The sequence below is a fragment of the Thermobia domestica genome, chromosome 9, assembly GCF_964235325.1.
Source record: "Thermobia domestica chromosome 9, izTheDome1.hap1.1, whole genome shotgun sequence".
Classification (NCBI taxonomy): domain Eukaryota; kingdom Metazoa; phylum Arthropoda; class Insecta; order Zygentoma; family Lepismatidae; genus Thermobia; species Thermobia domestica.
In genome coordinates, this window is record NC_137462.1 from 31955206 (window position 1) to 31970029 (window position 14824).

At 38.2% G+C, this 14824-nt stretch overlaps 2 protein-coding genes across 2 annotated transcripts in view; one reads left to right on the forward strand and one right to left on the reverse strand.

The window, feature by feature from the left end:
• LOC145694528 (superoxide dismutase [Cu-Zn]-like) overlaps positions 1–14824 on the reverse strand; it is a 78295-nt gene that overhangs the window by 35284 nt on the left and 28187 nt on the right. The window lies entirely within an intron of this gene.
• LOC145694527 (RCC1 and BTB domain-containing protein 1-like) lies at positions 10594–12779 on the forward strand. The gene has a single exon (XM_081770842.1). It carries the CDS (start codon positions 10949–10951, stop codon positions 12683–12685), a length of 1737 nt encoding a protein of 578 aa, XP_081626968.1. The 5' UTR covers positions 10594–10948; the 3' UTR covers positions 12686–12779.

Sequence of the window (14824 nt, forward strand, 5' to 3'; positions counted from 1 at the left end):
GAATATAGGGACGCATTGAGACTAGCAAAGAGCGTGCTATTATCATTACTCAAAGGGCCGTACGATGGAGGCATTAATGTTAATGGCACTAATGAGCACTTACTTGCTCTAACGGTTAACCTCATTTTTGAGATGATTCTTAGAAGTGGGCGTGTTGGCATGCAGTTAGAAGACCTATATCCATTATTTAAGAAGCACACGTTATCTGTGAAGTACTAACGATTTGCGTCACTATCGAACACTAACGTAGCACTAGCGACGTTTAAAGTCGAAATGGAGTCTGACATAAGTGGCTTGTCAACTTCACGGACATTATATTTTCCTTGAATGAGAGAATTTTGCGCCCAGGAAATTTGCGCCCTACCACAAAAATAGGAAAAAATGCGCTCGCAATATATTTGCACTGGGATGTTTGCGCCCTACCCCAAAAAGAGGGGAAAATGCGCCGGCTACATATTTGCACTGGGATGTTAGCGCCCTACAATTCAACTTATTTTTGTATTGTGTAAAGTAACTTCCACTCACACTTGAACTAGGCTTGCCTATCATCGTCTCAGTGAGTTACTCCATCCGTTATAATATTCCGAACAAATGAAAAAAGTACAATTTTAGTTCACTAAAGGGCAATCCATACAAATACAATTTTTCATTATACTACAAAATTTACAAAAAAGTATAAATGACTGATATATAATTATTAATATAATCAAAGAGTATAATTTAATCTACAAAAGGCTGTTTGGCTCTACCCAGATATCTCTGTTCACAATCCTTGCGAGTTCTTTGGCTTTTCAGGACACAAAATATAGAAAAGAAAATGTAAAGTGAATGTAAAATCAGTTCAGTAATATTATCAAGAAAACTATGTACAGTGTGTTTACTTGCTGGAATTCAAACACACAATTGCGTTCAGTCGCTCTTTCAGAAAAAAATTTTCCGGGGGGCATACTTAGTATTCCGGAGGGGGTCACTGCTGGTACTATTCTATTTATTATTATATTATAGACGTATTATTTTGGTCTCCTCCGAGGGGGCACTCTGAGAGCTCTGGGGAGGCCAGTGTTCCCCCAAAATCATCTCTGGAAGAAGCAGTGATTGCGTTGATCCGTTGTGTTCTTTTGGCTTATATTGAAGTTTACTCTCCCCTTATATAGCCACAATGAAAATAAATCACAAATGGCATGGTTGTGGGGGGAGGATTGTTTATGCTGTAATGTCAGCCCCTCCGAGCAAATGCGTAAGCTCCAATAGGTTCTTTTATTTCGCAGGGCTCAACTTTCCGGTGGAGGTACATCGCAGGCGCAATTTTCCCTGTTCTTGAGGTAGGGCGCAAATTTCCCAGACGCAAAATTCTCGACACCGTTCGAATGACCTCGGAAAACTATATCTTTTTCAATACTTTTTTATATTCTTTTACTCGAGATTTCTTCATAGCTTCTTATTAAAATACTTACTAATATATCCTCATTTTATTGTCCTAACCAATCAATATGGGTATGTTGTCAGTAAAATATTTAGATTGATCGAGCCTCTGGTGTGTAACCACAGTATTTCATATCATCCCCCCATTAGAAATCTTGGCTAAACGAACCAATATATGTTGCCAATAAAATAGTTTAGAATGATTGAGCCCCTGGTAAATAACCACAGTATTTCGTGACAGACCCCCTCCCCTTCCTATTACCATATTCTAGCTACATGCCTGACTCAGCTAATTCTCTACATTCTTTACCAAGCACACATTTTCTAAAGCGGAAAATGCTCTCTAAATACCTAAGCTCATTATTTTCAGCAGATGCACAAATTGGGTAACATTCTATCTACATGAATGTTATATATATGTCGATTACTGGAAACCGCTTCTCGCTATCTATTACCATATTTACTATATAATGATTAACGTTAAAACCGGAAATGGTTGATTTGTACCGCTTCCGGTTTGAATATTACATTTATCAGGGAACTCGATTCTTAACTATTGACTCTGTACATCATGGCCAAAATTGATTGGTAATCCATCAGATAGTTCTTGAGACTGTTTGCTTCACTGACGGACAGAATGAATATATGGCTATAGAGTTTTGATAAACTAAATTCGTTAATGAGTGATGATGGAACAAATATAAGAAAGGTAGGCCTTCCACCGGGAAAATTTTCGAACACAAAATTAGCCATCGAAAACCCACATGTCCTGGGTTAGAATACCATAGATGAAAACTCTACCACTGAGTCATCAATCACCCGCTTATTAGTTTTATTAATTATTATATTAATATAAATTAATGAATGCCTGCTTATGTTAATTATTGAACAATTACATTGTACACTTCGTAAAGTCAAAAATTATAAATTTGTATTTACTGTACATACAGTGAGCGCAGAAAGTGTTCGTACACCTATGCTATTGAAACGAGAATGTTTGCGAAAAAGAAACAGAAAATTTAAGAAGTGTAATAACACACACAATATGAATAATGAAAACTAAGCTTTATGAATATATCAATAAAGAACCACAAAGACAAGTTTAATGGTCAGAAAGTAAATAAATTCCGTAGAAAGTGTATAGAGTGGACGCAAAAAGAGATCGTACACCTGACGTACGAATACGAAACAAAGATACCACAACTGGGGTTCACTAGTATTCACCTGAGTATACACCTCTGTATAGCATGACGAGTAACAGAATGAGTTTAGTTGTGAATAGAAGTGAAAAAACTGCACGGTGGGCTGTCAAAGTGGGAAGCAACTGAACAGAAACAAATGAGGAGACAAGAAAAGTAATTATTAAATTGCATAAGAAGGGTAAGTCTTTGAGAAAGATAGCAAACCTTGCAGACAGGCCTCGTTCAACAGTACAAACAATAATTGCGATGTATAATGTTTCTATCACTGTGCGAAAAAAAAAAAAAAAAAAACAAAACTGGAAGACCAAGAGTGTTGAGTGAACAAGATAAACGTTACATTATTAGGGAAAGAAAAAAGGTTCCAAAAAATAGTGCTGTGCAATTGGCAACGGATCTGGAAACACGCGGTGTTAAAGTATCAGCCAGTACAGTGCGGAATATTTGCAAGGTATCATGGTCGGATAGCCAGGAAAATGTTCTGGGTGAACAAGACGAATCGTATAAAGAGACTAAAGTTTGAAAAAGAGTATAAAGATAAGGGATCAGGCTTCTTTCTGGAATAGGGTCATATTTTCGGACGAAAGTAAATTTAACTTTATCGAGTCCAATGGGAGGCGTATTGTATGGCGCAAGGTGAATACAGAGATAAATCCTCAAAATCTCGTCCCTAAAGTAAGACACGGAGGAGGGTCCGTGCTCGTCTGGGGTTGTATGAGTGCTTCAGGAGTGGGTCGTCTCCACCTTATTGATGGAGTGATGATCCACAAAGTGTATATTAACATATTAAAGGAAAATCTCCATACTAGTGCGCAGAAGATGGTTCTTGAAAACAATTTATTGTTCAGCAAGACAACGACTCCAAACATACAGCGGAAAATACTCGATTGTGGCTACTCTATAATACCTTGAAACAGCTTCGCACACCTCCCCAATCCCCAGATATGAACCCCATAGAATATCTATGGTCTGTTCTGGAGACAACAATCAGAAGGCACAGCTTCTCTACTCAGGGCCGGCGCTAGCAATTTTGCCGCCATGGGCGGTGCTTTCACATGCCGCCCCTTTAATCCGCAAACCTTATTTTGACAGATAACGTTCAAGTGTCATTTAAAAACATGTATAAAATGGAAAAGTAAACAAAAAAAAAAAAAAACTACCTTTCTGGAATGTTCACGTAATATTTAAACGACTCTATACTGACACAATATTCAGTATGCTCGATTTCGCTGTATATCTGTAATATAGAGCAGTGCATACAGAAAATAAAATTTTAAAAATATACTTTTATCATGACTAAGAATTTTAATTTTTAGGCTTATTTTATATCAAAAGGCGTTTTCAACAGAGTATGGAGCAAGAAGATAATACAGTAAATCAGATATTATGGTAAATGTAAGTGATTAGCTTAAGCCTTATAATGTACTAAAACACAATAGACATACATAAATTTAACATACCTTAATTGAAAGAAACTTTTCTTGCTTTGATATGAGCAAATTCCTTTATCACATCACGTAGTCCAATGTTTTAGCCAATTTGTGTTCTATTGATATCGTCGCTAGACCACTCAAGCGTGTTTCAGACATAGAAGAGTGTAGATAGTTTCTAATAAACTTAAATTTCCAAAAACTTCTTTCTCCACTTGCCACTGTTACAGGCAAGATTAACAAAATTCTACGTGCAATACTAACATTGGGAGCAAAGTCATGTTCCTAATATTTTTTTTTTTTTTTTTTAACTTTCACAGGCTTAATTATAGTGGATAACACTTTCAGTTTGTCTTTCAAATCACTGGGGTTAATATCTTTCAATTCTTCGTGTGTTAAAATGGTGGTAAGTTTAGTACACTTTTCAGACAAAAAGTTCAGGTGGTAGGCTATATCTTTACGATTACTTATATCACAAAGAAAATTGAAATACTCGCTGTGATGTTTAAGTTGCTCAAATCTTTCTCTTAAAAGCTAACACAATCACTTCTAGAACTTTGTAATAAAAATCGATCTTGTATCTTGTTTGTGGATGTTTTCAGTAGCTTCATCCTCTGCCTCGTACTGAAACTGTCTCTTCTTTCGACTTCGAGCTTGCACTGTATTACGTATCAGTGGATCACCCGTATCTAATGCTGATGCCAAGTCCATCGTATCAACTAAGTAAGATTTAAACTTTGCATAATTTCTGCTCCAATCAAAGTACCCAGATATATTTTCAAGAAATCCTACTGCATCCAACACATGAGAATCAATGCTTTAAAGTCATATCAGACAACGAGTGAGTAAAGGAAAGAAAAGTAACTCAGCTGGTTTGCTATACACAGAGCATCGTGGACGACCATTCTATCGGTTCTATTGTCATTACTTATTTGAAGTAAGGCATCATAAACTTCCTATATTTGATAACTGAGTCAGAGCATCAATTCGGCTCTCCCACCTTGTGGTGGATTATGATTTTAAAGTGAGACTACTAATATGTTCCTTTAGTATGGCCTAACGTTGAACTGACGCAGAAAAAAAGTCATAAACTTTTTTTTAGCTATACAAAAAATGAGACATTTCTCAAGAAATAATACGCTGTACGATTTACTATATTCGGAATGAACAATTTGTAAATTGGTCAAAAACTCGCTATTAGAACCTAAATGTCTCTAGATGCTACCAGGGGCGGATCCAGGGGGGGCGATCGGGCGATCGCCCCCCCCCCCCAGAAGAGGAAACTTTTTTTATTTTATATATAAATAAAATATATAGTTTATTTTTTGACGCTCTTAAAAGTAGCTCTAAGTAGCAGTATTACAACCCACCGCCCCCCCAGAAGTCCGTCCTGGATCCGCCCCTGGATGCTACAGGCTAGAACGGCCTGTCTCAAGTGGGAGTGTACCTTTTGCATACTTGGAGCGGAGCGTTAGAACATTATTGAATAGAAAAAAAATATAAAAAGACACCGTGATAATCTTATGCACTCTAGCTCAAAATCCTATCTACACTGCTGCAAGGGAAATATTGAACGAGATACCTGTGGCTAGTAGTTTGATAATTGAAAACGAGGAGGAATGCTCTGAATTTCCTGAGAGAGTATTTTCTTGAATGTGAGTAAAGTAAGTTCAATTACATTCTCAGGTTAACACAATCTTATTTTTCCATGTGAGCCTATTACGAAGCATTATATTTTGATAGTATTCTTTACTTTTTCAAATTTTGCCGCCCATTAGACTTGCCGCTCTGGGCGGTGGCACGGCTCGACCCTCTCTCGCGCCGGCCCTGTCTCTACTAAAGAAGGCCTAAGAAAAGCTATTCAAGAAGAATGGGACATAATCAGTCCCGAAGCTACAGAACTACGAACTACTACAGGTGAAATCAATGCCACGAAGACTACAATCATTAACGCACAGGGTAATCCCACAAAATATCAAATAACGTAATATACTTTATAAGCACTAATTCAAGCATAAGTGTACGGTGACATTTTGCGTTTACAAAAAAGGAATTCTCTCTTTTCTTCTGAACAAAACAGTGATTGTGTTTGTTTGGCCTTTCTCTTGTATATAGAAATAAAATGTATGAATGTGTAGTCTTAATTCTGGTTATATATATATTTTCCACCTCCCGTTCTCATGCTAGCTGTTTTCAATATAAAGTATGCACGGTGTACGAACACTTTCTGCGCTCCCTGTAGGTATGTTGACAATAAGCGAATGTTATTAGAATATTTGTTGAGATTTCTTTTCCTCCACTGCCTTTCGCCTGGTTAAAAAGTAGTTTGCAGTGCTTTGGAGCAGCTGCAGGTGGGAACGCGATAATGTTTGAGACATACCGGCGACTTTTTTGTGTGTGAAAATAAGACCTTCTTTATAAAACAGTAAATAACTGCAGTAGCAATTGTCTACGTAAGTGATAAAGACATATCCAACTACAAGAAACTAATACAGTATATATATTCATTATTGTGTTTCTCTTTTAACAGCTACTAGCTAGGGATGGCCAATTCCAGAATTTTTACTTTCCGGAATCCGGAAAGTAAAATCGGAAAAATTCCGGATTTCGGAAAAATTCCGATTTTTTCTAAATTCCGGATTTTTTCCGAATGTCGGAATTTTTCCGAAATCCGGAATTTTTCCGAATTCCGGATTTTTTCTGAATTCCGGAATTTTTCCGAAATCCGGAATTTTTCCGAATTCCGGAATTTTTCTGGATTCCGGAATTTTTCCGAATTCCGGATTTTTTCCGAAATCCGGAATTTTTCTGAATTCCGGAATTTTTCCGAATTCCGGAATTTTTCTGGATTCCGGATTTTTTCCGAATTCCGGATTTTTTCCGAAATCCGGATTTTTTCCGAAATCCGGAATTTTTCCGAAATCCGGAATTTTTCCGAATTCCGGAAAGTAAATTTTCCGATTCCGGAAAACAAAATTTCCGGAATCCGGATTCCGGAAAATTTTGGCCATCCCTAATATATATATATATATATATATATATATATATATATATATAGAGAGAGAGAGAGAGAGAGAGAGAGAGAGAGAGAGAGAGTGAGTGAAAAACGTGAACTGAAAACGTTTCAGATAGGACTATCCACTCAAAGTATCCGATTTTATCTGTAAATTTTGCATAATTGACACGTGATATTTGTTCAGTTAGGAATGTATTTTTATTTATTTATTTTTACGTATTGTATATGGAAAAATATTTTACGATTTCAATACATGCTTCTCACCACGTATTTTTTTTTCTAGGCTAAGTAACTGTATTTCTTATCCTTGTGCTCGTTAGAACTCGTAAGCATTCTACAAAAGATAATTTCTTATTTCCATGTTCTCTTTACCTATTTCTGAAAAGTTCAAGTTAAAAGAATATACAACACGTTTCGTAGAAAAATAATATACGTAGGATCCTAACCTATTCCCAAGTACTGTAGGATGCCTTATCAATGGAAAATACTTGAATCGCATATTACAAAATTAGAGATATACCAACCCAATCTGTGCTGAATATGTGCATCTTTGATTGAATATTATTGCCAAATTGTGATTGTAGTTTCATACGTGACTGACTGTTTTTCGAAGTCAAATTCTAGTATGATAAGAACAGTATTTTTTTTTCGACGTGCGCTTATGAACAGTTTTGCAGAATCAAGAGTACGAATAGCACTGTGGAATAAACGCATTTTTTTTCCTTTTCGAAAGAAAATCATGCTATTCCCCCCCCTTTTTTTGTATATGATCTATATTCTATGAAGGCGAGTCAAAAATTATCTAGACTTTTGTCATAACTTTTCTTACAGTGCGCACTTTGTCTTCTGTCCTCGCATATTTTATTGTTATAGTGTTGTGGTAATGCTGGGAAAGTGTGATCTTAATTCCTCCATTTTTCTTCCTTCTGTTGCAGATATATAATGGACGCTCCATTATAAGTTTCCACTAAAGAGGAACAACGAGCAGTGATCCGATTCCACTGGTCGGAGGGTGTCAAAGGATCAGACATTCATCGCAGACTATCATCGCAATATGGATGGGCAGGGAGCAGGACGGCCATCATCCTCCACTACAGATGACAACATTCAGCAAGCTCGAAAGACGGTTCTGGCGAATAGGCGAATCACTATCGATGAGGTAGAAGCTGCTTTGAACATCAGTCATAGCTCTGCCCATCGAGTCATCCACGACGAGCTCGGATTTCATAAAATCTATGCACGGTGGGTACCAAGAAAGCTTACTGCAGAACACAAGCTCACTCGTGTTAAGGTCTGTCAATGCTTACTTACTCACTTCAACAACAAAGGTGATGCATTTTTAAGCAGAATAGTCACCGGCGATGAAACATGGGTCCATCACTATGAGTCAGAATCAAAGCGCCAGAGTATGCAGTGGAAACACCCTCGATCTCCGACGAAGAAAAAAAAATCAAGACTAAGCCATCCGCAGGAAAGGTTATGTTAACTGTGTTTTGAGACTCACAGGGGCTCATAAGAGTTCATGGAAAAGGGAAAGACGATCAACAGTGCGAGTTATAGTGAAATGTTGGAAAAGAACCTCAATTCGGCAATTCGCAACAAACGCCCAGGTTTGTTGTCAAAGAAAATTTTGTTGTTTCATGACAATGCACGGCCACACACGGCTCATCACACTATTGAAACCATCAACAAGCTGAAATTTGAGTTATTGGAACACCCTCCCTACAGCCCAGATCAAGCTCCATCTGACTTCCTCTTGTTTGGGCCACTCAAGGATGCTTTGCGTGGTCGCCGATTTGCCTCAGCTTTAGACGTGCAAAATGCGGTGCAAAAGTGGCTTCAGGACCAACCGAAAACCTTTTATTTGGGAAGAGTACGTAAGCTCGTTGACCGTTGGACCAAGTGCATTGGTAAGGAGGGAGATTAAGGAGGTAGAAAAATAATGTGCATAGTATAATCCTAGCTTCATGTAAATAAACTGTAGAATGAAAAGTGTAGAAAATTTTTGACTTATTAACGTGACGTGTCCACTTCACATGCATTGTAATACAGTGCTAAATGTATAAAAAAGGACGAAAATCAATACAATACAATATGGTGGAAAGCGATACGAAAGATGGAGTCCAAACCTAGTATATGGTACCTTACACAGACACTGTTTCTTCCAGACATTTTTCCCCCCGGAGCTCTGAGTGCGTTTCCCGGAAGAGACCAAAATAATACGTCTATAATACAATAATAAATAGAATAGTATGCAGTGGCCCCCTAGAATATTAAGTGTGCCCCCAAAACATTTTTTTCTGAAAGAACGACTGTACACGAAATCCTGAGTTATGTAGGCCTACTTGTTTCATCACAAAGTCGATTCCTAGTACAGTACAAATTGTTTCTTATGGAAGAAGTTTAACTTCTCGGTAAAGATTCACTTTAGTGGTGTGGACTGTTATGGGTATAAATATACCCGCTCTTGGCGTCATTTGGGGAGGACAGGGAGGCAATTGCTCTCCCCTGAGTTTGGGAAATGCATGCTTTTGAATAAATTGTATACTGATATAAAACGTGACTCTTATGTCGGGGGACAATCTTTCCGCCTCCACCCCTAGCCAACATCACAATATACTCATTGCGAACAAATGATTTTCAAAAAATACCACACTGTATGCCACACACACACAAATTGTAAATCCACAAAACCCAAACACACAAACACAATAGAATCAAGAAATAAAAAACTAAAAGAAAGTATGAAATCAACATCGAACACACGAGGTATAAAGCCATATAAAAACACGTAAAATATATTTTATTAGTTTTATAAAGGGGACCTGTGTTCTAGAACCTTCCCTGCAAAAAACACTGACCAGCGTCTGCTAGGTTTCCACTAAAAGCACCAAAAACGCAGCAGAAGAACCCGCGCCAGGCTGCGTCCGTAGGAACCAAGCGCGTCAGCGACGGAGAGTATAAGCATAAACGAGGATAGCGGAAATATACCTCACATGGCATAAAAACACCTTATGTGATGATTATATATTTAAATGTTATTATTGACGGTAGAGGTAAGATTCCCGATATGTTTCATTGTTTACACAGTGTGTTCTAAAACAACACATCACTTATGTAAATTTTACAAATATGAGGGGTCCCTTAACTCTCGCACACATCTACGGATGCGTATCATGAGTTAGCACACTGCCTTCAGACTCTTAACTTCACATCACTTCACTTCACTTTGTATACTGTGCTTAATGACAAGCTTATAGAGGATGTTTCTACGTAGATATGCATCGTACAGGTAAGATCATAACATATTTCGGTTATTTATACACCGGTTTATTAAAATAATATACATTTTTCTGTAACTTTACAATATGCGGATCCCTATTGTAAATCTTTAGCCAATTATTAATAATTTCTTACGACAAAGGTGACTGGAACGTAGGTCTGCACCTAAAGATATTCAAACTTAATTAAGGTTATGAAAGAAAGAAACGAAATCCTGTTCGATGAAGAAAAAGTAACACTTTTATATCTTGTGTTATATGTATTTTTTGTACTGTGGGTGGAGAAAATGATTATAAATTAATTCAGCAATTCTTTGGGGTAAACAAAGCGAAATAATTTCTTGAATAATACAGATTAGGCAAGATTGGACAAAATACTCTGTTAGAAACCAAAATTTTTCAGGAAGCAAAAAAGAAAGACAAGCCGTGAATGAAATCGTAGTATCACTAACTATTTGTGGATGTTATTGAATCTTTTTAGTAAATTAATGTTGAAACGCTCAAATGTCTACAGATCTAGCAACTTCAACTCTACATATAAAGAATCCATCTCAAAGACAAGTAAACTAATATAGTTCAAACGCTAAATACAGCAAAATAATGAAAATGATCCTAACATTATTATACATATTTAGTTTAGTACTGAAGTCAGTTCTAAAAGGTCCCAAGATGGTGACGATAAAGAAATACCAGAAAAGAAGTGGCCATTTTCCGTGCGACATCAACAAATTACTAATGTGGGGTATCTTCAACATCTTTGACGAGAATGTCGATATGATACATCAAATAAAACAAGCTTTTGTATTTGGAGAACTTGGCAATGTAGCCATTTTCATTACTAAAGACGACCAAGTATTTTCTATGGGTGATAAAGAAAGTTTGTGTCTGGGCACTGACCAACTATCAGCAAAGTATAGATATTATCAGCCCCAAAAATTACATTTACTTTGTGGACAAGGAATCACTGAATTTGCTTGTGGATATCGGTATGTATTGGCCAGAACGTATACCGGAAAGCTGTACTCGTGGGGTCATAATACTCAAGCACAACTTGGACAAGGGCACACAAATAATGTGATTCGTCCCACAGTGATTGCATCGCTATCATCTAAAAACATTACCGGCATTACGTGTGGTAAAAGTCATTCCGTTGCAGTTACAAGAGAAGGAGAAGTTTACTTCTGGGGAAGTATGGACTTGTATTCTAGAGTTATCCCAGAAAAAATCACGTTTGTCAGTAATAACACGTGGGAAACTATGCCTGGAGAGAAAATAAAGATTGTCCAAGTGGCAACAACTATGACATCAATGGCTGCAGTGTCAAAAAATGGTTTTGTTTTCACATGGGGCAAAAACAACCTGGGACAACTAGGCATTGGAAATACTGATAGCGTTTATCACGCAAAACCTTGTATTGTAAATTCTCTGGCTAGCACACAAATTGCAAAAGTTGTTTGTGGTCGAAATCACATTTTGGCATTGTCCACAAATGGTATTCTATATTCATGGGGTGATAACAGTAAACGTCAACTGGGAGTCCAAAGTATGGCTTTCGCATCTGAACCTCAACAAGTAAAATCAAACCATTTTTCAAAGCTACTTGATGTTATAGCTGTTAACACATGCGATACGTCTGTTGCTATGGACTATGACAGGAAGATTTATATTTGGGGACAATTTCAAAATTATTGCTTTACACCCTCCCCAACGAAAACTGCATGTGGTTCCTTCTTTGAACTGTTCACCAGTTTCTCAATGACGCCAGTAACATGGAGAGCTGGAGATGCTAGTGATCACATGGAGTGCCATTCTAAATTGGTGGAAAATTTCAAGAGTAATTTTGATAACACATCAACTAGTGATTTGGTTCTCATGCTGAACGATAAACCGATCCACGTTCATAAATCCGTGCTCACAATCACAAGCGAATATTTCAGGAATATGTTCAAAACAGATTGGAAAGAATCAACAATGCGCTTAGTACCAATAAATGGATTTTCGTACAAAACATATCGAGCATTTCTATATTACCTGTACACAGATGAAGTAGACTTGGCAACTGAAGATATTATAGAGTTTATGGAGATAGCAGCATTCCATTGTGATGAGAATTTACTTGTCGAATGTCAGGATATGATCAAAGAGGAACTACTCACAGTGGATAACGTTTGTCGCGTGTATCAAATTGCATCCAGAAACAACCTCAAGGAGCTGGAAGAGATGTGTCTTGATCTTGGCTCTCGGTTTATGAAAGATATTTGCAAAACCAAAGAATTCCAAACCCTTGATGCAGACGTCATGAGGAAGTTCTTAGCAGACGCAGTCGCCTTCAAATAGTCCAAAAGGTTACAGGACTAACAGCAATATTTTTTTTAAAAAAATTGTGGCGGGCCGGCGGTATGCGTTTGCGTAGACCGGCACCCACACAAGAGAGTTTTGTAATTTACCAAAATACTTCTATTTAGTCAACCAAAGTTTCTGCAAAACACCAACTATAACTCGAGCGGTAAAGTTATACTGGAAACAGGAATTCAGCTAACAAAACAGTCTGAAGAATCTTAGTATTACACGGTAGCGTTGGCCGTGGCCAAGACTTATCTTCTAATGGAAACAATGGAATCGTTATCCTGATTAAGGTTTTATAACCAAACAATCCTTTGGGATATCTCTTGAAACAAAACTCGACAAATATGTTCCTTGCAGTAAGCCTGCAGTTTATTGGCTCTAAGCAAATTACAAGAACCAGAGCCGGGGCGATAGTGTAAGTACTGTGTCTATATATAAAAGAGTTTTAACTTACGTGGCGACGTTCCAATAGGTAGTAAAAATAACTCACTAAGAATCACTGATAAACAAACAAACTTGACTGTAGCACTTTTCACAAAATAAAACAAAACTGCACTAGACTGGGAGGGCACGAATCAGTCCTAGTGGGTAGGTAGGTAAGAGGTATACTATTTGATCCACCGGTCTGCGAACAGACATCAAATAGGGTAGGCTACCAGAGGTTAGGAACAGGTTACCGTTTGATCTACCGGTCTGCGAACAGACATCAAACAGGGTAGGTGTAAAGGTTACCGTTTGATCTACCGGTCTGCTAGGCAGACATCAAACAAAGTTGGTTACCAGAAGGAATTAAGGTTACCGTTTGATCTACCGGTCTGCGAACAGACATCAAACAAGGAAGGTGTAAGGGTTTACCGTTTGATCTACCGGTCTGCGAACAGACATCAAACAGGGAGTCACTATTTGATTACCGGTGCGTTTTAGGCCAGCTAAGCAATGAACTTAGAGTCTGTCAAAACACACATCAAATAGGGGTGCGACAGAACTTTAGCCGTCAACTTCCTAAGCTTGCCAGCAGTTTCTGGAGCGAGTCCGGGCTGAAGCGAAACTTGCGGAAGTAGATTGCCAAGTTCGGAAGGAAGTAACTTTAGCCGTCAGTTTCCTAAGCAGACCAGCAATTATGGGAGAACCCTGGCTGAACCGTCTTGCTTTCAGAAACAGATTGCCAAGTTACTGTGAGGATTAGGTAGGGTAGTACTTTGACCGTCAGTTTCCTAAGCCGACCAGCAATTATGGGAGAACCCTGGCTGAGCCATCGAGCTTTCGGAAACAGATTGCCAAGTACTGGGTAAACCAAGGTAGTGAGGTAGGTAACCAATAGAGTGAGTAGGCAGGCCTCCGTAGAGGCAGAGAGGTTGGAAGGCAGAAGGATGGACAACTAGAGACTTCTTCGTGATAAGTTCCTGAACTGAGACGTACCTAACGAATTGCGTACTCCTCGTAGTCTGCACGTCTCTGAGGGGTTCAGGAGAGGGACGTTGTCCGACGAGAGAGGCCAAAACATGCGTTTTTAAGGGCCTCGGTCGGAGGTGCAAGCGGCACCAATTTACGGTCTGTGTGCAAAATAGTAACGTGAGCAAACGTTGCACGAGGACCGTAAGGTCAGAGGTTGAGCATGCGTGGAGATCTAAAAAGTACCTAGGGCGGAGCCCGAGGGGGACCAGTATCCTGAAAAGAAAGATTATTGGCTTTGCACACGATTTCGGGTGCAGATGACCTCGGAAGAGTTCCACTCTGAGGGGTGGAGCGACTAACTATTGGAACGAGCCATGCCATTAACATCTAGATTGGCTAGAACAAGGTGCCTTGGGCGGAGCCAGGCAAAAGATAAGATTTTGTGTGTGCGCATGCGTGTGCGTGTGATGTGTAGTCCTTGAGTTTAGGTGTGTGAGCCCCTTTCTCTGGAAGAATGAGATTACATCGAGATATTACAGAGAATGGTACAAATAGTATCTTAAACTATAAACATATACTAAACATAAAAGATTTCAAGTAATAAACTTGAAAGGTTTTATACATAATGAACTCAAGACCCTTCAATAGTTTATCTTACTTGTTTTCGACCAAAGACACACATATACATTTAATGTTCTGAAGAACGAAAAAGAATCTTCTTTCAGAAGCAAAAAT

What these genes read in the sequence shown, in the direction of transcription:
- LOC145694527 (XM_081770842.1), top strand. Translation starts at nt 10,949, where the DNA reads ATGAAAATGATCCTAACATTATTATACATATTTAGTTTAGTACTGAAG.